We start from the raw sequence: 27,813 nt of genomic DNA, 5'->3' as shown, positions 1-27,813 counted from the left end.
TCAGATATCACAGAGTTTTCTTCAGAATCAGGTGACACATTGAAATTCTGTAGTGATCATTCATAATCGAAACTCGCCGGCTGGATTAAGAAAAAGACGCTGAAGTCCGAAACCCTTGAAGATAGGAGGAACTCCTTTTGAATTACAGAGGTGGGTCTCTCCTCATTGACCTGTGATGAATGTAGGTGAGCTTCAAACATTTGTGTATTTCATGGACAAAAGAGGTGGCAACTGCTAAATTTACAAATCTGTCAGATTATACCTTTTGGTTCAAGCATATCATGTAGCATTTAACAAGCAGATGAGGCGTTTGAAGAGGGATTTTAGCAGCTTTGTTAGCCGGCGCTCACCTAGTCAGGTGAAGATCCAGTTTGACCACCAGACCTTCCAGGAAGAAGGAAGTCTTTGTGTTCAGACTGGCATGTCATATCCTAAGTGTCTTAAAATGTCATAAAACTGAACAGACAATCCTGCACACGTTTTGACAAGATAAAAATGCTATTGGTTTCCAAATATTATCTAGATTTGACTTAATTTTTTTTAATGAAGCACACTGCACAGCATATAGGGGTCATATCAATGATCTTACAAAGGTTATTTCACTTTCACATTCACGTCAAATTCTTTCACTTTCCAAGTACTAAAACATTTGGTTTTTGTTTTATCTCCTTCAAAAGGTTGAATAAATAATGAAGACTAAGTAACACCTTTCCATTTTCCCTTTTTAATTATATTATTGTTGGTTTGTAAACCAAAAGTCATAAAGAAATGGTTTAGAATTGTGTTTGAAATCACATAATGTTTTTTTTTTTGTGTGTGTGTGTATAGAATATTCCCATATAAGCGTACAAGTAATCTGACAGTTGTTGCATGTCTGCCTATTTTATCATCTTTAAAAGTGAATTAATTAGATCCTACTTTATATTAGATATCTTTTACTACTATGTACTTGCATTAAGCATGTTATAAAATGTAAGCTGCTTATTTATACATGTTGTTCTGCAAACACACACAAACCAACATTTGCTGTTATTAACTTTGGGATACAGGTGAGAAGGAAGTTTAAAGGTAGGGCTAGGTTTAAGGGTAGATTTAAAGAGACTGTTCACCCAATAATGAATATTCTGTCATCATTTGTTTCCGCTCATGTCGTTGAAGACAGAAGATCTTCGGAACACAAATTAAGATATTTTAAAAATTCTCTCATCATTTTTGTTCATCCATTGAAAGTCCATGCAACCCCAAAGTACAAAAAGACATCTAAACGAATATAAACAAGCGGTTTATTCCAAGTCTTCTGCAGAGACACGATCACTTTATTTGATGAGCAAATTTAAAATAGGATTTTATACACATATAAACTATTTATCAACACATGTACATAGAGCACATCAAATATGGAAGATCAACCGAGATCGTGGCTAATCATTTTGGATGCGTGGGCTTTAATCTGTGGAGGGACAGAAATCTCTTAAAGTCCCCCTGTGGTGAAACATTTTTTTTTAATGTCGTTTAAATGTCTATGTGGTGTTTTTAATATGCTTTAAGACAAACCATGTGTAACTTCATAAGTCGACTCCATTTCTGAGTATTTTCTCCTTAAAACTGCAGTGAACCAAAGACAGTCTCAAAAACACGCTTTGAAATCGCTGGTGTTTCTGACGTCACAAACTACCTTGTAACCAATCAGATCAACGTGTGATCGTCAACCAGTGGATCTCTGAGCTGAGTGAGTGAGTGGAGGCGGGGCTTATTTGCATATTCATAGAATGAGACAAGGTTATAGAGTTACATTTAAGCTAAAAAAAAGTCTGAATATGTCATTTTGTGATCAAAGATGAGTATTAAGGGATACAATTATTGACTACAGGGTGATTTTAAGATTCATTCAAAATATCTTCATTTGTGTTTTGAAGATGGACAAGAGTCTTATGGGTTTGGAACAGCTCTAACACTTTATTTTACAGTCCCCTTGTTACTCGTTACATGTAGTGACTATAGTAATAACTATAAATTATACATAATTACATGCAACTAGCCCTAAACCAAACCCTAATCCTAACCCTAGAGTCAGGACATGTAGTTTATTATTATTACACAGTACTGAATGCATAATTACACTGTAACACTGACACCTTAATATAAAGTGTAACCGGAACAGCATAAGCAAGTGACAGAATGAGAGAATCTTCATATTTTGCGTGAACTACCCCTTTAGGGTTGCACTGTAACTATATTTGTAATTACATGGAGCTACATTTAATGTAACTACAATATAACAAGATGTATATAAGTATATTGGGTCGATTAATTGTTTATAGGTGAACACAAGTAGTGTCTGAGAAGGGAATTTAGTGTTTTGTTTATTCCATCCTGGTTACCGTTCGATGCACATGACATCATATTGACATCATACTGTGTGTCTTTGATGATTCAGTGTTTAGTTCTTGCTTTGGTTATTATGTCAATCATTATCAAAGTGAACGATCAAAGGTCATCATTTGCAGGAAACTTGTTTATCTGATATGCAGTATGTTTGATCCTACAAGTATCATTTTACTTTTCATTTCAAAAAGTTGTGTATAGACATTGTTCTCAATCTAATTCTTTTTATAATTATTCATTCGGTTTAGTAAATCAAAAAATTATCCTCTTTCTGTCTTTATCTCTGGTACATTGGTTTATTGATAAAAATGACTTTGGGTTTTTTATATTCACCCTGTTATTTTTTTTTTTTTTTGCTGGATTGTAGACTTTTATTTGATGCTTTTCTTGGCCATTGTTTGAGACTGAGCAAGTGAGTGAGACTGGAAAGTATTTTCACTGCTGTGAAGCCAGGAAAGTCAGACATAGAATCACAAAGAAAGAAAAATCACACAGAAAACGTTCAGACTAAAGAATATCAGGATTCTGCAGATATTAACAGCAGGACAAAACACTGCAAGGTAAATTTAGATGAATCACTTTCATGTTAGTAAAAGAAAATCGCATGCACAGATTATGATGCATTTTCTATGCATTAATCCTGTTCTCTCATATTTGTTGTTCTGAAACTATATTAATCAACAAATGGTTTATATGTATTTATTATATGCATTTTTAAATCTGTGTTGAAATATAAGGTTAGGGTTAGTCTGTCAGTCGCACCTCTCAGGTCAAAGTCTCTGTTAATATCCGCTGCCCATGTTGGTGTGGCTGTGATTATGCAACACTATTCACTCGATGAATGGATCAGTCTATAAATAGAAATAATACATTGCTAACAATAGAAATTGCTTTGCAAGTATTCATTCAATTTTTAAAGTACACTATAAACCTTTTTTTTTTTTTTTTATGAACAACATTTAAATATTGAATGAGTGCATCATAAATACATCTTCTGAACTTTTGTTCTTGCCTACGTAATTAATTATTATTTAGGAAACTGCGCACTTCGTCCGTGTGGGATTGCATCCTATCAGTAAATAGGAAAGAAGTTCAGTCAGGCGACATGTAGAAGGTTTGAAGCCACAACAAATTAACCTCAACCAAATAGAGAAAAGAGAAAGCAAAACGTTCAACTCGTTATAAAACACAAATCAGCATCAGCTTGGTTTTTCATATAACGTTGTTCCTGTTGGGAATGGTACCAATGTCAGTCTCTTATCTAGTTACTACTTTGATCCATTATCCTACAAATATAATACAAACTGATTTGCAATAGTTTAGTTTCCACCTGTTATGAATAGCAATATTTGCACCTTTTGTAAAGATATTTTACAGCAATTGTTTTCAACGAGTCAACAAAATAAGCTCGGCATCTTCTCAGATATCCGTCGTCTTCCATTATTTATTGACTTGCTTATTTTTTGGAGTGAGGGAGTTTTTTTAAGTTAGATCTTTGGGTATATTTTATTTTAAGAGGACAGTAATAAGGACAGACAGGAAATCATGGGAGAGGAGAGAAAGAAATCAGACCAGGAAAGAAGCTCAAGCCAGGAATCCAACTCACGTCAGCTAAAGTGCATCCGCACCACATGCAACTGGAGCACTTTCCCACACAGCTGTGCCTCCGACAGGATTATTGATGTCATTAGTGACATTCGCCCTGATAAGGCGATCCCTGGACACACCAGTGTGCCTCAAGAACGCACCGAATAGCGAATCAGAACCCACAAAATTACCAAAACAATGTCCCTCTGCAAGATATTTGGTAGTTTTATGCTTCAACTGCCATACGTTACTTATAAAAGCCACTTTAAAAGTTAATTATATCAAATGATAAATGACCATGTGACTTGAACTCCTCCTAGAGTTTTCAGCCTAATCTTCCAAATGTTTTTGTTTGTCTGTCTAATGTATAATAAGCAATGTAAGCATCATGGCCACGCAGAAAACCCTCGCAATAGTAGAGTGCACTGGTTTTCTCCCAGAAAACACACTCAAAACTCATTTAGCACAGGCTTCTTCATGTGGCCACTTGCCAGTGGGTTTAGTCATTTCAAAAAGACTCAAACAATAAACATCATAAGTAAATAAAACACCTTGTGCACACAGAGTTTTGTGGAAATTCATTCAGCAAGATCCTCACAATGCATTATGGGTAGTTTAGTCATTGAGTATGCAGTGTTTGTACACTTGTTATTACAGTACATTTTGGAAGTAAATAGGGTGCTTTTTGATGGGCACTACGGATACAATTGACGTCAGAGTTCGGTTTGTTTTGGTGAACGCTGTTAAAAAAAAAAATAACAACAACAAAAGTGATGTGAGCAACGATCCATTTTGGAAGAAAATCCATCCGTTAGCAAAATGGGTTTGCGGCTCCAGGTTGATGACGCAAGGATACCGCGGTTCGAACCCAAATAATACAATGTGAACAGAGACCAACGGAGGAGGGGGGAAGAAATCAAACTCTGATTCAGATCAAGCAATTGAACCAAGTGTGAAAACACCTCCAGTTTACCTGAAATGTCCACTTTAGTTTCGGACACCATAAAGCACAGTATAGGCTAAGGGTATGGAGGACGGTTTTTGACAGAGCCAGCATCTGATGTAACGCCTACTTTGTTGGCCTACTTTCTGGAAAAACCAGCTTGACCAGCTCATCCTGGTTTGACTGCCCAAAACCTGATGTCAAGTGACAAAAACAGGAAAGAGATTGGAACTGCGACTGGAAATATCTTAACAGATTTACATCGTAATATCAAGCATTACATGATTTTCCTGACAGATAAAGATAGAGCATGATGGGAAATGTAGCCTACAGCTAATTCAGTCAAACTGACAGGATTATTTGTACCAAAACCACATCACATCACTCAAAATGAATGGGTAGGCCTAAAGGCTTGGTAGGCTTGATTCTGATTGGTCAGTCGCTACATTCCATTCGGAGGCGTGATAGATGTTTTTTGAATATTGTAAAACCCTTGACTGTCACTTTTGATCAATTGAATGCATCGATCCTTGTTGAATAAAAATATTAATTTCATAAAAAAAATCTTACTGACGTCAACATTTTGAACCGTTATGTACACATTTAGTTTGTTTATTGCGAAATTGTTTCTCTGTCATCCAAGCAAGGCTTCGTTTCCCAAACGCACCTGGAAACAAGACGAAACCAATCAATCACAGAGAGCGTTCGATGCTGGTGTTTCGCTGAGCTCACAGCGAAGCATAGATATATAATACATATATCTATGACAGCGAAGCACCAGCATCGAACGCTCTCTGTGATTGATTGGTTTTGTCTTGTTTCCAGATGACTATGAGAAATAGTTCCATCCAATCTATACAATTATTCGCTAACATTCGCTTATTTTTCCACTTAGAAGCTTATTTTACACACTGAATTGTGTGCTAAATTCATTAAAATTACTGGTAAAAAAAAAAAAAACACACAAAAAAAAAACACACATTTGGATCGATATTTTTATGTGAGGATCGATCCTTTTCGATACCACGTCAGTATCGAAAGTATCGATACTTCAGGATCGATCCGCCCACCCCCAATCATCACACCGAGGATTCGCTTGCTTGTTTCGTACACAACTGCTGCCATCTTGCGTCCTGTTATGTTTATCGATTGCACTGAAAATGAAATCGGAGAACTTCTGTTCTGTACTATTAAGTAGGCTACGTTTAATACTTTGGCTAGTAAGTATTAAGTACTAACTACAGTAATATTGTTGCTGTGTTGATCATTTTTCTAAGACGATTGTTTTGTAGGCTACTGTAGGCTAATTGATTATGAGACAATAAACAGGTAAGATTTCAAAGCAGTTTTTATCTCAAATCAATATCAATATAGTTGTCCCCATAATTATTAATGTGGTGAATAAGTGATACGACTGTATTTTATCCTTTAAATGTTCATCTAGTTTGAATTTTTTTAGTCGTTGGCTTAAAGCTGCTTTGCTAGCAACTTTTTTTTCTTTTCTTTTTTCGCAATTATTTTAAGTTAGCCTACTCATGTGAGAAGTAGCCGTGTAAAAATCGGGATAATGTAGGCCTACAGTACCGGTCAAAAGTTTGGAAACTATTTTTGTTATGTTTTTGAAAGTCTCTTGTTCATCAAGCCTGCATTTATGTGATTACAAATACAGAACATCAATATTGTGAAATATTATTACAATTTAAAATAATGGTTTTCCATTTGAATATACTTTAATTTATTTCTGTGAGTCAAAGCTGTATTTTCAGCATCATTACTCCAGTCTTCAGTGTCACATGATCCTTCAGAAATCATTCTAATAAGCTGATTTACTATCATTGTTGGAAACAATTGTGCTGCTTAATTTTTTTTCTTTTTTTGGAACCTGTGATATTTTTTTCAGGATTCGTTGATTAATAAAAAGTTCAAAAGAACAGCATAATGGAAATAGAAAAAACAAACAAACAAACAAACAAAATAGAAATCTTTTCTAACAAAATAAATCTTTACTATAACTTTTTATCAATTTAACACATCCTTGCTGAATAAAAGCAATATTAATGTCATTCAAAAAAAGAAAGAAAAAATGACTGACCCCAAACGTTTGAACAGTAGTCTATATTGTTACAAAAGATTTCTATTTTAAATGAAAAAATATATATTTTTTAACTTTTTATTCATTCATTAATCTTGACAAAATTATCACGTTATAAAAAAAAAATATTAAGCAGCACAACTGTTTCCAACATGGATAATAAATCAGCATATTAGAATGATTTCTGAAGGATCATGTGACACTGAAGACTGAAGAGTAACGATGCTGAAAATTCAGCTTTTGATCACAGAAATTAATTAAAGAATATTCAAAACCACACTCACACATTCAGGCAGGTCAGCTACAGACTGATGTTTGATTTTAATGGAAACATGCTGTGTTCTCATGGGGCAAGTTGCCATACGCGTTTTAAATGTTAAAACACTGTTTATTAATTCGACCATTTTTTGGGGCCAAACCATTTATTAGAATGTTTGTCACAACAACAGATTTCTGACTGGTACCTTTTGCATGTTTACGGTCCCATTAATTGTTCTGAGTTTCATATCTGCTTTACTGTTTTCCAGAGATGGATGCGGGGCCATTTAGCAGGAGACAGTGGGCGACACAGTCCTTACGGATCACAGCCAAAGAGCTCTCATTGGTTGGGGGCAAGAACAATGCCATCACTGAGCGCTTTTCCAAGTGAGTGTTATTCCCTTTACTTCTTCATATTGACATGGCTTATCACATGGCTATGGGGAGTACTTGAAGAAAATAAGTTCATTTTTTGGTGATTATAACGTCACATGTAAGCTTCATACACTTACTTTTGTTGGTCACAGAGCTTTTTTTCAACAGTAATCAATGGAAAAATCCTATTGACTTTTTGTTGAGGGCACAGATATTGGCTCCGTTGCACAACTCTTAATGCTTATGTCCCTCAGGTGAAAGCAAGGAGAACATGAAGGTGATGAATGTTTGCAGATAGTGACGGCCAGTAGGGGGCGACAAACTCCATTTGAACCAACAATCATAATCTTTCCATCCTTGCTTTCACCTGAGAGCCATAAGCTTTGAACACAATTGTCAACTGAGCAGTGTTGTTGATTAACCGCTTTTCCAGTAATTCACCATATTGGTTTTTATTTGTGTATTGATTCACACTAAGTTTGTGATATTTATATCACTAAATATTTTGTGAGTTGTAACCAACTATGCAGTTTCTCGTCTTTCTCTAAAGTGTGTATTTCTTTGCCTTTAATGGCATCAAACAGTCATGAAAATAATGGTTTTCAAACAGGTTTTCTGAACACACTCTGCTATTGATAAGACAAATATAGTCATATGGCGCTTTTCCACTGCATGGTACGGTACGGCTCGGTTCGGTACGGCACGCTTTGGCGCTTTTCCACTGCAGGGTACGGTACGGCTCGGTTCGGTACGGCTCACTTATGGCGCATTTCCACTGCATGGTACGGTACGGTACGGCTCGCTTCGGCTCGCTTTAAATGGTACCACCTCTGTTGAGGTTCCAAGCGTACCGTACCGATACTAAAATGTGACGTGCAAACACTGCAGATCACTGATTGGTCAGACAGAATCATCACTGGTCAGCGTCATTGTATTTACAACACGAGACACTAAACCCGCTAGATTTAAATAGTAGACAACAGCCAACACAGCGCCTGTTTTAAAAGTATTTGCTTCAAAAATGCTTTAAAAAAAAGAAATGGCTGAATCGTGGTCAGTGGACGAGGTGCAGACGTTCCTCTCGTCGGTTGCAGAGGAGCGGATGGGGAAACACGGAATGAAAAATTAGTATTTAATATGATGATGTCATGGCAGTAGAGACGGCAACTATAACGATCAGTCCCACCCACTTTGAAGCGGTACTACTCTGCAGTGGAAAAGCAACCGAGCTAAAGCGAACCGAACCGTGCCGTACCGAGCCGAGTCGTACCACGCAGTGGAAAAGCGAAGCGAGCCGAACCGTTCCGTGCCGAGTCGAACCGTACCGAGCCGAACCGAGCCGTACCATGCAGTGGAAAAGCGCCAATATAGTCCCACACCAAACTCATGTTGTGTTGAATGGGACGGGATGCTCAAAACAAAACAAAAAAATCCGAGCAATGTTTTGAATGAGCCACAGTGTTTATACTTTTAAGAGAAATCAAACCACAAACCACTTACATGTTGTCACTGGTTTTTAAACTGAAAGAGGAAGTTGTATTCCAACACTGGAACATGTTTAGATGGTTATATGATAATGATACCGTTTTTAACCTTTACTCATACTTTTCTTCCCACTCTTTCTTTTCAGATATCAGAAAGCCGCTGAGGAGGCGAGCGCAGACAAGAAAAAATCGGTAACTATTATTAATGTAATGTGCCGTTGTGGAAACTTTTATGTATTTTTTCAATTCACTCTTGGACGCCTGCTAAATGATCAAATGTAAATGTAACCTCATTCCTAACCTGTTTGACTTTCTTCCTTGGAACATTGAATGAGAAATGTACTGATATTTCATTATATGAAAAATAATTCTTTGACATTTCTACTTTTGTGTTTCACCCAAGAAAGTAAGATGTACAAGTTTGGAAACGGCACGAGGTAGAGCTGTACGATTAATCGTTAAAAGATTGCGATCTCGATTCAAACACCTACGCCATCTCATTCCGAAATGACAATTATTCACTTATTCACTTGTATATTAAACCTTTGACAAGTACACACAGCGAACATTCAGATCTGTGAGAGAACAGAGAGAACAGTTGTCATGTTTAGGTATGAAACAGCTTCACAAACAGTCTTTTCAAACACACAGTATCATTATTTCTGTTACAATAATGCAAAATATTACAAGTGCTGGGATAAAAGTTCATAGTTCAGATATAAACTCTGATGTTTACAGTAGCCATCAAAAAGTAAATCACCTTTTGCACGTAACTGGAGGCTTCAAATAAAGATTGTATCAATTGCATCATTACACCAGTAGGTGGCGACAAGAGACTGTTAAAATTGGTTTGTCGTTGAATCATTCAAGAGATTCATTACAAAATGCTGATTCATCTAGTAATGAAACAAGTGAAGTCATTGAATCATTCACTTAAACCTTTTTTTTTTTCAATAATCAATTTAAATTAATTAAATGTTTAAATTGACTGCAGCATTAAAATTTTGTAAGAATCTTTAGTAAATTACGTTACATATTTTGTGTAGTTGTCTTTTCAGAATCGTAGGAGAATCGTGATCTCTATTTTAAACCAAAAAAATCTTGATTCTCAATTTATCCAGAATCGTGCAGCTCTAGCATGAGGAGTGAGTAAATGATAACAGAATTTTCATTTTTGGTTTAACTTTTTCTTTAAACTTCAGAATCAATCCAAGCAGAACTTTGTCTGTTTCACTTCCTTCACTGTTGAAAACTGAAAGGCTACATAGTAGGCATTGTGGTGTAAAGTGGTAAACTCTCAGTAGCTACCCAACTAACAAAAATATATTCTAAGAACACTTTACTAACGTTCCTAAGTTATGAAAACATTATTTCTGAATGTTCTCTGAATGTGCAAAACGTCTTTTTAAAAAATTTCAAAACCATTTTTTCTTATATCTTTACTATAACTTTTTATCAATTAAAAAGTTATACGAACGTTAAGGGAACATTACATTTGATCATTTTGCGAATTGCTTTTGAATGTTCTCTGCAGTGTGTGTATATATATATATATATATATATATATATATATATATATATATATATATATATATACAGTATATATGAAGAGTTCAGATGCAAAAGCCTCTAAGTGCCATCTGAAATTTTCTTCTAGAATGATCATTTTTATCAAGCTCATATATTTAAGTTCAATAATTTCACTTAAATGGCAATTAATAGTTATTAAGTTTAGTTTATTGTCCTTTCGGAAATTATTTTTGTGTCTGTGGCAAATACAGACAAATACAGACAAACATCAAAAATACAAAAGTACCTTACAAAATACCACAGACATCAACAACATCCCTCTCACAACAGTAAAATCACTGGCAAAGATGTAAAATGACAACTGTGACAAGGATTTATTTAACAGAGCTATATTTATATATGTGTGTGTGGGTTTTTTTTTTTTTTTTTTTGCAAATTCATGTAAGAGGAACAAAGAAAACAGACGAGAAAGAGTTAAATTTCATCACATGCATCATTTCCTGTATGCAGGTTTCACTGCAGGCACCTTTTAATCATCTCCGACCCCTCCATCTCACACACATTCATTCCCTCTTCCCCCCTTTTCCTTTCACTTCTCTCTTTCCTTCCTTCATGGGGGCTGGACTAGTTCTTACAAGTTTCCTGCCTGCTTCACATCTGGTAGAGCTTTATCACTGATGTCCAGCGCACAAGGAGCTCGAAGAAAAGCAGAGCAGAGAAACTGTCCATCCAGGTCTTTCCTCTCATCTCCGACAACTTCTCTTTCTGGTGTCTGGTGTCTGCATGCTTTCACAGAGACTGTTGCATGAACGCAGTCCTCTATACTGAGCTTGTCTTGATCTGGAGACACAGGGTGCAGTAGAAAACAGCTGTTCTTTGTTTGAATTGTGTATTGGGCTGTTTTAACTCATATGAGAAGAGTTCGTGTTGGCAGTCTGCTCGGTATGTTGATAGCGGTGATGTAATACACTTTAAAAGAAATCGCAAAAAATCTGATGTAAGCAATGTTTGATGGCTTGATGAAATGATAGTGTTTTAGGGGAAGTCTGTCATTTGGTGAGTGTTCTAGTAGCGATTAAACCCGAACAGCTGTTTCCTACATTATTGCATTATCCTCGTGTGGAGATATTCCCTCATGTCTCGTCATGTCTGTGTCTGTGGGTTTGACGTACCTTGACACTTCTATTCCAGACAAAATCCTAAATTAAACTTTCAAATGTTATTTTAGTTCAGTGATAACAACTCTTTTGTGTGTACACTAACCATCAAATGTTTGACGGATTATTTTTTTATCTAAAGGGTTCAGTGTTATTTTACTATTTTATATACTATTAGTATTACTATTAGCTTTCATTTTTATCTTTTTCATTTTAACTATAGTTAAATGTATTTTTTATATATTTTTTTTTTATTGTTTTGTGCTTTTGTCATTTTAATTGTCTACTATTCAGGTTTATTTTTATTTCAGTTTTAGTTCAGATTCAGTTTTTATTTAATTCCATTTAGTCATTCTAGTGATTTAACTTTAACTTATTTCAGTTTGTTGTCAATGTAACATTAATTTTTTTTTACTTAGTTTAGCTAAGTTTTTCATCTGATGTTTATTTATTTTTTCTTTTATTTATTTCAACTAACAATTTAAAAAAAAAATTTTCGTTTTTGTTAACGATAATAACCCTGAAAGGTTTATGCTTAAATTCTTGAAATTAGTTTTGTAGATGTAAAGTATAAACTTCTAAATTATAGAATGGATTATTTGGACTGGATAAATTTGAAGTTTCAACAAGTGACAAGTGAAGTTAGTTGAAAGATTGCCTAGATTATGCAAAACTGTAATCTAGGCAGAGGGTTACTATGAAGAATATAAAATAAAAAGTCATTTTGATTTAGGAATTTACAGAAATGCAGCTTGTTGAGGAGAGGTGAACTATTACTTTTTTTAAGTGATCAGACTTAGTTTTCTCATATTTACATTAAAGGAGGGACCCAAAGCATATCTAGAGACCAGAATCTTGAGCTCTTTTGCCTTGTAAGTAATAGATAATAAAAACTAGTAAAAGTAGTTCTAATACAACACGGGTGTTGTGTTTTTTATTATATGTCTGAAATGAGTGTCTACATGAATTAACCTCTCTCACTCTTTCTCAGTCTGTTGACAGTTTGTCCATGCGATCGGGAAACTTGAGTGTCCTGAAGAAACGCTGGGAACGACCACCTCAGGAGAAATCTGGTCTTCAGCTGAGCGTGGCTCCTTCTGTTCCCCGCAAACCCCGCATTCTCCCAGAACCACCTGCTTCCTCCAGCAAACCAGTGCGTCTGGCCAGCCTGACCCAGGAGCCAATGTCCCATGAGAGACCTGCCAAAACAAAGGCAGACATGGAGACTAAACAAAAGAAGTTGGTAGAAGAGAAAACAAAGGCAGACGTGGAGACTAAACAAAAGAAGTGGGTAGAAGAGAAGGAAGAAAACGAATCCACATCCGATCCATTTTCTCCATCTTCCCCTTTGGAGAAACCAGTCTTGCCTCTCAATAACCTCAAAATGATGTTTGAAAAGGGCAAAAGCAAGGTGAGAATGTCACAGATGAAATACATTACTGTACCTGCCTCTGTATTCTCTATATTTCCTGGTATGTTGTGAAACAACCCAACATAATGAATAATCATAAATCATAAACCAAATCTTACATGCTAAATACCCAGGTCCTATTTTACCTCAAAATCAAAAGAAAGAAATCCGAAATTAAGCCTTATTTAGGACAATTTATTTAAAATTCTCTTTAATGACAGTTAAACACATTTTCCCTGCAAATCACATTACTGTAAAGTGAAGAAATCCCATTCTCATTAGTGTAATGTGAGGGGGAAATCTCACTCCCAGTACTGAAGTACAGTAAGTAAACATTAATTAATGACAGTAAATCTACTCCTGAAGGCAGCTGTTTACACTTAGCATATCAAAACTGACGCCCTTCACTAGTCTTTTTCAACCCTTTGTGATTCCGGCCTCTGGGATGGACTAAATCTTCGACAACTGTAGATGTTCAATTTTGAAGGTGTTGTACAAAGTCTTTTGGCAGAACCTCATATTAAGTAAACGGAAACTGTCATTACCAGAGGAATAATTACTCAAACCCCAATTTAAATGTGTTGCTGCATTGCTTAATGTAGAAAAGATGCAGGATAAGTTGGTATAACTTCTTTCTAAATGTGGGATCTTGGATGATATTGTTGAAGCTCTTTGGCAAACATGTTAAACCAGCTCACTGATTTGAATAGACATATTCGGTTTTAAATGGTAGATAAGGGTGTGTTCACACTTGGCAGGTTTGGTTCAGTTAAACCGAAGTCTGGTGCGATTGCTCTGTTAGTTCTGTACAGTCGTCCTCCTTGCAGCAGATCTTCATTTGTGTGAGTGACGGAGGGGTCTTCACAAGCTCTCGGCTGGTAAAAATTCCTATGCACATTTAGTCCAACAGCATCGTTTCCGTAAGTTCCGTCAAAAAAAAAAAAAAAAAACGTCATAAAATTGATTTTGCTGGAAGTGTGAACACAGTCAATTTAAGGGTCATTTCATCAGCTAACCTGTACATAACTTGATATGGATATGTGTCAGTGGATACGTGCCCATCCCCCCATCGTCATATATCCAGAGGCCAGGCATGTGCTCACATTCCCTCTTGATTCCTTGGAATCTTTTGGAATGTCTCAGTTAGCGATCTCTGAAACAGTGACCGAATCTAACATTGTCTTCATAATAATCTGCAGTTATAAGATAACGGAAGTGCAGTAAAATACAAGTTAGCACTGAATAAAAGCTGTTCTTTGTATGCTGCAAAACTGTAATAAGCATACATTTTGAAAAGCAAAGACATTTTGATTAAATGTAAGGGATTATTTGTATCTAGCCTTGATTGCAGGGAAAATATTCTCATTTCAGTTATCATCCTCATTCAAATCTACTTTCTTTTGGTGTGCTTTTTATCATTCTTTCTCTAACCCGTGTTGTCAGTCATGTTCATCACACAAATAATTACCAAAAGCCTCCTTCTTTTCCTATTTGCTCGCTAACAGATTCACTCTGCTGAAACCATCTTTGCTAATGGAGAGAGAACTTTTTTTCAGAGCTTCCCCTCTTCCTTTGATCATTCAACTCCGGTACTTGTACAACATCAGTGGCATGAACGAGTGCTGGTTTAGAGTTGACAAAACCATGCAAATCCATCCTGGTTTAGATCAGGTTCAGCGGGTTCACAAAGCGTTCTCTGTCAGGGTTTGATCTAGGGTTTGTGATTAACTCTGAAGCATGTGCTGCGAACATCAGTTTGATTGACTTCTTGCGAGAAGAGATTGTTATGAAAAAGGCAGGAAAGTTTGAGAAGGCAGCTGTATAATATCTGACTGTATCAATGCATGTGAATCAACTGAATTTATATAATAGTTTAGGTTCACAAAGAGCTCAAAAGAAAATGTAAGCTACAGTCATTTAAAAGTTATATATATTAAAGCTGGTATTTATATGTATATATTAAATGCAAAGTTTAATATTAATTGTCTATTCATATAATAATTATATGAATTACAAATAATTATAATTAATATAATAAATAATAAACAGCATGCAGAAAAAGACGGGAAATTTTGTCTCTAAAATTCTTTCACTGTGAACTGATGTAATTTGGGCCAGAGATATAGGGATCAGATATATGGCCTTTGCTCACAGCTGATTGGTCCAGTTGTGGTTTGCGATCTCTAACCCAGTAGAAAACCTGCTCTGGAGGTTAGCCGTGTAGTGTAAGTTACAATGGTAATGAACACCTTCTTGAGCTCGAAAAACCAGTTTGCTGAAAATAATCTCAAACTTTCCTGGGTAGAAACTGCAACAGGCCTCTGAGCTCAAAGCTTAGTCTTGCAATCGAAAATACAATATAAACTGAAAGTGAATCACTAGTTCCACGTCTTTAGGAGGATAAAAAGGGGTGTGATGTCTACAGGGACAGCTGAGGGGAAGAGCCTCTCCATTCTGGCTCCTGTCTTTATCCTGTTAATATTGTAAAATTAACAGATTAAGAAACTGAAAAGATATAATTTGATATAAAATGTTAGGAAAATTTTACAGACATTATATAGTTTTTTTGTTGTTGCATTTTGCAAATGAAAATTGAGCAGGGAAATATAACATTTTCATTTAAAAATGGCACAATGGAAAAAAATAGTAATAGTTTGCATTTCTCAAAGTTCATTTTATTGTGAAAAATGACCCAATCATGTTCTTCACCGGTTCGTGAGATTTCGCTGTTTATTTGTATTTTTAACGTGGTCCAAGTATCTTACTTAGGTGGAGTTTGTGACTACGGCTCTGTGTCATGTTCTTTAAAATTCCCCAATCCAAAGGGGTGTGAAGCCGAGACCAGAGACAAGTGTGTGTATTGTTCCAGCACAGTGAGGGAGTTGTTGGTGGTTTCCTGCCTCCTGAACGCTGGCTCAAAACACAAAGGCAAGAGAATGCTGGAGAGATGCAGTAGATGAGTCCCTCTTTGACCATCACACATTAAAAACACTCTTCAATACAAGTTACGTTCTTAAAGCGGATTCTGTGTGACAAGCCGTCGATTAGCACAATCATTTCACATAGTCGTTTAGCTTGTGAAAACATTAGAGGAAAAGACATGTTTACAGTAATCTACATTGCACCAGAATAAATGTTAAAATACACACAGTTCTAGGAGTATAGGACACAATACTTCTATGTGTTAAGACTAGTGTAATAAAAATGCTTACTTGCCTGTGCGAACCTAATAAAATACCAAGTAACACTTTATTTTAATGTGGCATTGTTACAAATGCTACACGGATTTACTACATTATAAACATTAAATAATGCATTATGCAACTAACACTAAGCTAAACCCTAAACCTACAGTAAGTACATGTTTTACTCATTCCTTATGTGTAATTACATTGTTACAATGTCACATTAAAATAAAACGTAACCAAATAAAAAATTAAAACAAGCACAAAACACCTTCTACCCAAATATGTGAATGGCAAATGCAGACTCAATTTCATGGACTGTTTCCTTCTGAAATGTTTGCAAAAAAAATAATGATTTTGCTTACTCAAATATCAATGCATCTGGTTTAATCTCACCTAAATCGTCAAACTAACACAAGAGTGCATCGGTAGTGCTTGTGTCTGCGCTTTCGTACTTGTTTCTGGCCCTAGACTTCCATTGTTCAGACTTATGCACTTACTAGGTGTTTTATTTTGTTTTAATACACTGAGAGATGAGTATAAATTCAATCTTACTACATGGAGGGCTTTTTGTTATGCATACTGTCTTTTTCACCTTACTACACACACAAATGTTCTGCCACACTCAGCTATGGCAGTCCCGTCTGCATGCTTCATCTGTGTTGTATGCTGTGTGGTGATGATGTCACGAGACTGGTATGCACACACACACACACTCTTTAAACCCCAGCAGGTCTCTGGAGGACTATAAAACCTTCCACCGTTTGTTTCTCCATCCGTACCCTTGCCTTTCTCCTCTCTTGTTTATCAGAACATCTGTGTTCATGTTCTGAATGCAGCCACTGCTGAAGTTCACATTTCAGTTTCTTTGCTCAGAGATGAAATCAGTCTTAATTTTGCAGAGCCTGTCTTTGTTTTTAATGGTGTTGTACGTCTGAGGTAGTCTTCATAACCACCTTGTTGCATTTATAGGGGTAAACTTTGCACTTTTCTTTTTAATGAGGTTGTCTTGTATGAAGGAGAAATGGGATTAAAAAATAAATAAATAAATACATAGGGAAATGGGTAAGGGTAAGCTGTGTCACTCTACGGTATAAGTTGAGTATGTTGTGAAATATATGAATAGTTTACATTTCAAATCCAAATGTAAGCAGAAATTAGTTGTTCAATATAAAAACTCATTAATAATTCACACTTCATTTAAAACTATTTGCAAAACATAATTTGTATTTACTTACAAATATTGCTTAGAAATATTTAATAAATCTTAAATTCTTGATATAGAAAAATAACGTTTACTAAAACTACACTTTATTTCGATAGTCTACTTTAGACATTCTAATAACTAAGTAACTTTTTAACTCATTAATTTACAACTAGTTAGTAGAGTATTAGTAGACTGTTACTTTATGGCTTATGAGTTAATAAAATAAGTTGATATGTAGAGCATCAAAATAAAAGTGTTATCAGATATTAAAGGTGCTCTAAGCGATGTTGGGTGACATCACTTCTTGTTGACGTTCAAAGTATTGTCAAACAAAATGGAGGCTAGCTCGACCCTCTCTCCTCCTCATCCCGTCATTGTCTAGGACATCTCTCCTCTAGCTATCTTCCCTCTTCATGCTTCTCTCTCCCCCACTCCCCACACCCCCCTTCATGTGCACGCGCACTAACCCCCCCACCCCCACCCCCAAATCATTCTTGTCGGTTATTGGCTGGAAAACTGTTTGTTATGTTTCGTGGTCCAGGCTGGGCCAGTTTGTTTTTGTTGCCGTTTGTGGAGCCTGGGCCGTCTACTGTGTTCAGGGGACTGGCAGCTAGCGGATAGTGAGGAGATGTTTGCTGTATGTGACAAAAATTGTTTTGGCCTAAAAAATGTGTGACTTCGCCTAGAGCACCTTTAAGTAGACAGTCTACTGATACTCTAATGACTGCTAGCTGACAGGTAGTTGTAAAGTAACATGTCTAAAGTGGGCTATCGAAATGAAGTCCTACCATTTTGTATTGGACTGGACACAATTATATATTGTTGCAAGTGAACCAAAGCCACGTCTCCCACTCCAATACTCATTTAGTGCTGCCAGCGGTGGCTTTATTTTTGGTTTTGTGTTCACTTTGATGTGAATTATCTTAAAGAGTAAAGTGGATATTTCCTGGGAAAAGGAAGGGAGGAGCGGACAAGCATAGTTGGTGCTGTTTCCTTCTATGTCTACATGTAAATTTCCACATTTCTGTATCAGATGCTTTCAGTCTGTCACTGGTTTACATACTGTACTTTGTACTTGTTTCTTCAGGAGCAAACAGAAGTGAACAGCAACTCAGAGGACATGGACATACAAATGGCCAACAAAGGTGAATACCAAGAAACACACACACAGTCAAACAAAGGTTGTTTTGAAAAGAAAAGTTAAAAAGATATATTCTGTCATAGGTACGCCGAGTCTGAAGCGCAGCGCCTCTGTCAGGGACCGGATGGCCAAATATCAGTTAGCGGTCAACAGACAGGCTCCTGTTACTGTGCTACGCTCTGTGAGTATGATCACTGTGTGTACACAAACAGCCTTTTAGCTGATGGTGTGCATGATGATTTTAGCAGATGATAAGTGCAGTCAGATCTCTCTGTAATTTATGCAATCAGTAGAAATTAAAAGCATGTTTTTGAGCATGTTTGGTTCTTGATTCAGCCTTGAATTGAATGGGTATCTGTATAGGCTTACTAAAATTAGAGAAAGGACAAATGAATACCATTTCTGAAACACTTTTTTTCTAGAAGTTGCATATGCACAGTTAAATATCATGCTCTCTTAATTGTGAACAATATCATGGTCAAAGAAAATTAGTAGTTGTATTATTTAGATATAAAATGTTATTTTGTAATATATGTCTGCGCAGGATGACAGGTCCTTCTAGCTATCACTACAAGCTGATTGGTCTCTGTTGCATCTGCAGCTAATGAACTTACTAATCAATATTTATAGTTATATAGTTCGTTTCAGTCAGTGTATGCTGTGAGCAGATCTTGCAGTGCGCTTTCAGAAACACAAGCTCCACCTGTCTAGATCTGCTACAGCTCACTAATGCATGCGATTGTGTGTCTTACGGTAAGATATTGGCAGAAGCAAGTCTAAGTACTTGCTCTGCAGCAGCAGCGTAGCATACAGTCCACCAAGACCCAATACATTATCATTATCATATCCATTACCATTGCTAACCTATTCTGAGAGTTGTCATGAGAAACAACGGCATCTTGAAAATAAACTGTATGATAGGAATGATTCAACCACAGAGATAAACATCCCTTCTTTCATTGAATCATCCTTTCCCAGGACAACTAATGCCTCAGCATATAATAATAATAATCATTTATATAGCACATTTCCAATGATCAAGGGCACTTTACAATGAAGAATCAGAGGTGTACTGTAAATACTGAGAAAATGTGTGGTAAAAAAAAACGTGTAACAAACACACTATGATGTTTCATGTATACATTGTTGGGTTATTTTTAAAGTGTGCTAATGTGGAGCGATTGTCACTTTGATTCAGGCAAAGCCGTCAGAGAGCGAGGACAGTGTTCCCTGTGTGGATCATAAGGAGAGTTCGCCTCCTGCTGGTGATCGACAGACAGCGGTACGAGACATGCTCTCATTTCCTTCCAAAACTACAATTTACATATACAATAAAGACTCATTTCTTTTAGTGATGTATTCAGACTGAATTTACTGTTATTTAAAAATATTATTACAATTTAAAATAGCTGTTCTCTATGTGAATACATATATATTGTATATATATTACAATATATTATAAAATGTAATTTATTTCTGTGATAAAAGCTGAATTTTCAGCATCATTACTCCAGTCTTCAGAGTCACATGATCAATTATCGATTATTATCAATGTTCAAAACGTGCTGCTTTATTGTGAGACACAATCATTCAAAAGTTTGGGGTAAGTTAGATTTAAAATTAATAATAATAATAATACCTTTATTCCACAAGCATGTTACATTGATCAAAAGAGACAGTAGCGACATTTATAATGTATTTCAAAGAATAGCTATTAATTTAACTTTCTAATCATAAAAGAATCCTGGAAAAATTGTATTACGTATGTATCAAAAACTTTGATAATAATAAGAATTATTAATATTTGATCACCAATAATAATTGAGCAGCAAATCATCATATTAGAATGATTTCTGAAGGATCATGTGACACTGAAGACTGGAGTAATGATGCTGGAAAGTCAGCTTTGATCACAGGAATAAATGACATTTTACGATGTATTAAAATAGAAAAGAGTTCTTTTAAATTGCAATATTATTTCACAAAATTATTGCTTTTTTTATCAAATAAATGCTGCCTTGGTGAGCAGAAGAGACTTCTTTCAAAAACGTTAAAAAATCTGAATTATTCCACACTTTTGACCGGTAATGAATATGTTTGTCACAACATTAAATAGTTTACCTTAAGATTTAACAAGACTCCTGTTTGTCATTGTCATCATTGTTTGTTCTCTCTCTACAGAAAACAGTCCCTCCATCAAATTGTGCGAAGATCAATGGTGAGTCTATTCTTTTACCATTATAATTCAGTAGCTGATTTTATAAATAGTGAGTTATAGTTATATGAGGGTGGTTATCAACAAAAATGGGTTGTTGCCGGTCTGCTTTGACAAGGTTGCGATCAACCATGTAATCATACGAAATGTAGGCTTCTGATAAAAGGGCAGAAACATATTTCATAATGTGTTATTGACGTCTTTTCTTTCAACGTCTGTAATATTAAAATGTCTGAAAAATAGGAACGTGGTGTTTCTTCATTAAAGCCACAGGTATAGACTCTATCTAGAGAGCTGCCTTAACATTTGTGGAAGGATCAGACTTGGTAGGGTGTTTTTGAGGAGAAACAGGAGCACATTATGAAATCAAGGTTTTCAGAGATTTAGAGAAGGCTACAGAAGCAGCTGCTGGACGCGGAGTTAAAAAAGCAAAGATGCACTTGATACTTTTGCATGCAATTCGGAGTAAAGGCATGGAAAAATGACACAGGAGTATAGTTACAATCATTTCCACAGCTGCTGAAACACTTGTGTGCATGGACTTTTCCCTTTGCATTCATTCACTTCAGGAGAATGTAATATTCCGCTTCATACCTGTCATTGCTCTGGAAATCCTCCGTGATTTTAAACTTAGAAAAACCTCGCTAAAATATAACGTTTGAACTAAATGACGTGAAAAAAGATGACTTTCTTCTGCTTTTCATTTAAGTGCTTATTTTGTTGTTAATTTGTGAATTGCATGTTTTTTCTTTGTCATGGATGGAGATTACCAGTTTTAAACTGCTGTAAGCAAGTCATTATCAGAAGATCAGCACAGTATATAGTGTGCACTATGTAGTGATCTGTCATGTGTTTCCTTTAGGAGAGCATGTGCACACCGTGAGTCCCAGCACTGCAAACCCTGCGTCAGAGAGCAAGGACCCTCCGAAAGTGCTCAGGGTCTGTGGACTACAAACTCATTTCTGTTTATTGATTTTTAAATGCTTATTGATTTTATGTGCATACACAGATTTAATTCTACCTGGGGAAATCTATTTTTATATTTAGCAACTGATAACTAATAGTCAACTAAAGTTGATCTGTGGTAACCAGAGATGGGCATAAATACATTACATTTATTTAAAATAAAAATACAAAATACTGTGTGTAAAAATGTATTTAAATACAAATACAAAATACTGTGTGAAAAAAAACATTTAAATACAAATACATTATTTTATATTTTGAAAATTCACAAAATACATGTGAAATTGGCCATCCAGTGCAGGGATAGGTCACAGTGAATGAAGAAACTACATAGGCCTTGACTTTTAATTCCTAACCTCATCTCTGCCCTCTCTGTCTTTCTTTCTTTCTTTCTTTCTTTCTTTCTTTCTTTCTTTCTTGCTGGAAATTACAAATAAACTTATGCAAAATAGCAGCCATTTATATACTTATTTCTAACACTATTAAACACTATTAAAAAATTTAAACTGTGGGAACCTTTTCTGCTATCTAGCTAAGAATATGGATGGGAGATATGACCAAAATCTTAATTTTACTTCACAGTAACAATATATATCATGGTTTCACAATTCTCAATATCAGTTTTGATACCACAGCAAAAACTGAATTTCAAACTCTTTTGAGGCTTTTTTTTTCTTTATTTTTCAGGTAGTCCAATGCTTTTTAAATATAGTAATTTTATCTTTATTTTATGTAAAGTAAATTTTTTTCTATAAGTTTATTAAAATTAGAAAGTTTATCTAAAATGTAAAATTAGAATTCATTTAGATTCATTTGACACTATTTTTTGAAAATACAAAAAACTAATCTTAAATGTATTTAAATACATCCCTGGTGGTAGCGTGTAGAATATGAACATTAAATTAATTTAAAGAATTTGGGACAGTCTGCTAACTGCCGGTATGAAATATGAGATTTTATGCCATAGAAACCTGATATTCATACTGATTGCATTGCAAAAGAGATGTTTATAACTCTTGTGTTTCCCTGGACAGAAGTTTAATCCGCCTATCCAGGAAAGATGTGTGTGCTGCCAAAAGACTGTTTATCCAGTGGAAAAACTTATTGCCAACCAGCAGATTTACCACAAGACTTGCTTCCGCTGTGCCTTTTGTAATACCAAACTCAGGTATCTTTTGTCCTTATTTATTTATTTATTGTAAAGTCCCCCTGTTGTCACCAAAATGACATATTTAATCATTTTTTTCCTTGAAAACAAATTCTTTATGTCTTAAAATAGCTTGAATGTTACTCTACATCCTTGCCTAATTTAGTATACGCTGTTCTATGAATATGCAATAGAACAAAGTCAAATAGAAACTGTAAATGGTGGCAAAAAACATATTAATCATATATATTAACACATTCATTTTGACAGCCTTAAGCCCTATTTGGACGGGATTAGTTTTACAAGAGTAGATGGAGTAATGTAATTTCACCACAGGACGTCTTTAATTATAATGGCCAATTCGCACGGGATAAGAAATATCAGTAACACTAGCAGAAGTGGGAGGGGTAACTCAGTTTCCGCACCGCCGTCCCCCTCCTGTCGTCATGTGTTTATTACGTTGCTTCCAGATATCATGTGCGCAAACACATATAGGGCCCTATTTTAACGATCTAAGCGCATGGTCTAAAGCGCATGGCACAAGTTCACTTAGAGCGTGTCCGAATACACTTTTGCTCATTTATCGACAGGAAAAATGGTCTGCGCTCCCGGCGCATGGTCTAAAAGGGTTGTCCATATTCTCTTAATGAGTAATGGGTGTGTTTTGGGATTTACATACATTAAACCAATCAGAGTCTCATCTCACATTCCCTTTAAATGCCAGTTGCGCTCACGCCATGGCGTATTCGCTATTTACATGACGGAATTTGATAGTGGAAAGACCGAATGCGTCTCCAGAGCGCAAACGGATCTGCTCGTGTGTGAGGTAAAAGTGCGCAAGCAGATAATCTACGGGACAAGCCGGATTCCACCATATATTTATGTACACAATACAATCTTCTATCGCCCTATAATCCATCGCGCTCTTTAAGATCACTAAATTCAAGGCTTTTGGTCATACCTAGGATATCCAGAACCACCAAAGGAGGGAGAGCATTTTCACATTTGGCTCCAAAACTCTGGAATAGTCTTCCTGATACTGTTCGTTGCTCAGACTCGCTCTCCCAGTTTAAAACTAGATTAAAGTCGCATCTCTTCAGCCAGGCATTCATATAATCCTACAGTTCAAACTACAATCCGGCCTCTAGTTCATAAATGCCAGAGGAGAACTGGCCCCCGACTGAGCCTGGGTTCTGCCAAGGTTTTTTTTCTCCATTAGGTCACCTGATGGAGTTTTAGGACACCATTAGGTCACTTGATGGAGTTTTTCGGTTCCTTGCCACTGTTGCCTTTGGCTTGCTCAGTTGGGGATATTTTGGGGATATTTAATTTAATTTTATCAATCAATAAATTCCTCTTGAAACAAACTTTGTTGTATTATTTTAATTTAATACTGTGAAGCTGCTTTGATACAATCTGTATTGTGAAAAGCGCTATACAAATAAACTTGACTTGACTTGACTTGACAATAATAATCTTTTACATTGTCATCCTTTAATTTTAAATATTTGGCATGTTTGTGTGCTGCTGTGCATCCCTGTGTGTTTAATAAGTGTACGAGCGTTGTGGACTCGCCTATAGGCGCACATTACTAACGCGCTCATTAAATAAATAAATAAATATTGCGCCATTGACCAACTGAAGCCTGGTCTAAAGACAATGCTGCAATATTTTGGGGGGATATTTAATGAGAACAGTCTACTTCTGTTGCCTCAAAATAGCAACGCGTCAACAATGCACCAGAACACACCTCGTTTTCAGCCCAGCTCGCCCATGGGTGCACAAATGGGAGCAAATGCATTTGCTATTTAAACAACGTGGCACAGGACGTGAAAATGATAACTGCGTCGGACTTTTTTGAAAAGTCGTGCTTGGCGCTACATTGCGCTGGGTGTAAGATAGGGCCCATAACCTATATATATGTATATATAAGGCAGTTAGGTCCGGTCGAATTATGTATTAAATTAATTCAGATTGGATTATGTTGGTAATAGGCACTTACCTAACGCTAAACGAAGTTTTGTGCCTCTAACAAGTGCTTTCAACCTTCTTTTTGATCTGAATGGTGTGTGGAAAACACTTGAGTTTTGCCACAGACTTGACGTCCCAGCGTCTAGAACGCAACTCAATGCTTTTCAAGTGCATCCATACTTGAAAACCACGAAAAACGTATTTATTTTTTTATTTTTCTGGACCTTTTTACAGAAGTTAAAAGTTGCCGTAATATTTACTGATATTGTCCATAACGATAACTGAGATTGCACATTCGGACGGGACTAAAATCACTGAGAAGCTCTGGTAATAATAACTTTACCCCACCTCTCCATGTTAAACTAATCCCGTCCGAATAGGGCTATATATAAAAATAATTAGTCAATATTAATTAAAATCCTGAGGAGGTCAGATTTTAGATATCCTGCATGTAAAAATAAAATGTCATTGTCATTTCAGCTTGCTGTCTTATGCTTCCCTGCATGGCAGCATCTACTGCAAACCTCACTTCAGTCAGCTTTTCAAGTCTAAGGGCAACTATGATGAGGGCTTTGGCCACCGACCGCATAAGGAAATGTGGACACCACGAACAAACGACGAGGAACCCGAGGGGAGTGAAAACTCAAAGCCCTTCGTGGCAGAGCCTGTGAAGCCTACAGAACAACCAAAGCCCAAAGCGGAGGAGTCACGACATGCCAAATACACTGACACGACTTCAGCTCAAGAGACCAGGAGTCATGTGACCAGCTCCACGGAAAAACCACAAACCACCTCTGTGGAAACCAGAAAACTGAGAGTCGCGTGGCCACCTCCTGCAGACAGTGATGGAAGCGCCAAAGTCTCCAGTCCTGTCGCTGAAGTCGTGAAGAGTCCATTCAAGCTTTTCCGAGCAAAGTGGCCTCCGGAGGAAGAAGCTCCACCTGCTCAGAAGAGCTCAGAAAAAGCAGAACTGAGAAGCCTGAGACGAAGCTCGTCCCTCAGAGAGCGCAGCCGGCCCTTTTCTGTGGCACCAAGCCTGACATTAACCAATAATCCACAGCAAGAGGCTCCTTCAGGCAGACGAGGCTCGCTGGAGGACCTTCGCTCGCTGTCCAAGGCAAAAACAGACAAAACTGAAGTCAAAATCCCAGATAAAGAGGTGAAAATCCCAGATAAAGAGGTGAAAATCCAAGATAAAAAGACAAAGGACACTGATAGCCAATTCAAAGAGGATGCGGAGAGTCCTGTCAAGATGGAGAGTAAGGAGAAGATGCCCTCTTCCATTCTCAAAATGACACAACAAACCAAAAAAGAGGCTGGTCCCAAACAAACAAATGAGGAGTCTCAGCCAAAACAAACAAAAAAAGAGCCAGAGGAAATTCAGCCGAAACAAACAAAAAATGAAGCTGATCTACAACAAAGAAATAAGGAGTCTCAGCCAAAACTAACAAAAAAAGAGCCAGAGCTACAACAGCAGAGGGGTTCGAAAGCTCGTGTGGAGGATGAGGAGAAACTGATGACGAACTCCAAGACTTTCCCTGAGCTCCAGGACACATCCTCTCCACCTGTGGAAGAAAAAGCCCACCGGAAATCCCAGGATGTGGGCTTCTGGGACGGGGAGGAGGCCGAGGAGGCCCTGACCGTGGAGGAGATGATCAAGAGGAATCGCTACTATGAAGATGAAGATGACGATGAGGAGGAAGTGGCAATAGTTTGACAATATATGTCATTAATCCCTTCCAACTTTAATTAGTCTGAAAATATAAATGGTAGAGATCTGAAAAACCAACATAATAAAAAAATAAGTACTTTATTATAACCAAGTATATATATATATGTATATATATATATATACTGTATATGTATGTGTGTGTGTGTGTGTGTGTGTGTGTGTGTGTGTGTGTGTGTGTGTGTGTGTGTGTGTGTGTGTGTGTGTGTGTGTGTGTGTGTGTGTGTGTGTGTGGTACTGTACATCTTTTTCTCTGGACCTCTTTCTTATAAGAGCTTGAAAGTATTTTTTTCCTTGCCCTTTATGTTTTATTTTGATTGCTGTATAAAAATGACTTGTTTACGAAAAAGTTTTTAAAAATCATTATTATTGTTTCTTAATCTAAGAATGTGTTGTGTTGATCCCAGTTAATTAACAAATCTAAAAAATCATATTGTTCTCAGCCTTTGACAGTTAATCAGTAAGCCAAACACATTTTGATTAGTCTTCTAGCCCATATTTTAAAGCATTTTCCACTGTTTTAAAGATTATTGGACAATTACACAATAAATATTACCAAAACATTACCAAACTAGAGGGTATAATGTGCATAATTTCAGTTTTATGTTGAATTATGAATGTTTAAGTCATTGAGCATAATATGTGTAATTATAAAGAGTACATAAATGAAGATACGTAATGCCAGCAAGCATTTTCTTGTCACCCAATTTGCCAGTTTTCTTGTCACACAGTTTTAAAAAGCTTATAAAACATAATTTGCAACCTTTATAATACTGCCATCTAGTGTTAAACTCGAAACCACCTCAGGTCGTCGAGACCGTGGCCAAAACAGGGCGAGTTGAACTCAGGACTGATTTCAGAAGCTAGGAGGTCAAAAACAATATTTCTGGTTGTTGACTACGTGACCATGTAATGCAATTCTGTCATATTTTTATTGTCTTGCTATTTTATTTTAGGCAAAATAGAAGAAAATCATACAGTTACAGGAGTGAGCAGAGAATATGTTTTTTGATAAGTGATCAGTGTTTCT

At 36.3% G+C, this 27,813-nt stretch overlaps 1 protein-coding gene across 2 annotated transcripts; it reads left to right on the top strand.

Moving 5' to 3' along the window:
- Positions 1–27,354, top strand: lima1b (LIM domain and actin binding 1b). 2 transcript variants are annotated; one of them, XM_082156416.1, is made up of 11 exons: positions 1–150; positions 7,535–7,652; positions 9,271–9,316; positions 12,803–13,222; positions 18,702–18,759; positions 18,839–18,936; positions 19,954–20,037; positions 20,937–20,973; positions 21,833–21,909; positions 22,971–23,104; positions 25,535–27,354. In XM_082156416.1, the coding sequence occupies exons 2-11, from the start codon at positions 7,537–7,539 to the stop codon at positions 26,769–26,771; spliced, it is 2,307 nt and encodes a 768-aa protein (XP_082012542.1). In that variant the 5' UTR covers positions 1–150; positions 7,535–7,536; the 3' UTR covers positions 26,772–27,354. The 2 variants fall into 2 exon arrangements, with proteins under 2 accessions (XP_082012542.1, XP_082012543.1); XM_082156417.1 differs by lacking the exons at positions 1–150; positions 7,535–7,652; positions 9,271–9,316 and adding an exon at positions 10,840–11,387.
- The last annotated feature ends 459 nt before the right edge of the window (positions 27,355–27,813 follow it).

This window comes from Leuciscus leuciscus, assembly GCF_965113295.1.
Source record: "Leuciscus leuciscus genome assembly, chromosome: 23".
NCBI classification, from domain to species: Eukaryota; Metazoa; Chordata; class Actinopteri; order Cypriniformes; family Leuciscidae; genus Leuciscus; species Leuciscus leuciscus.
This window is presented reverse-complemented; position numbering and strand designations above follow the sequence as displayed.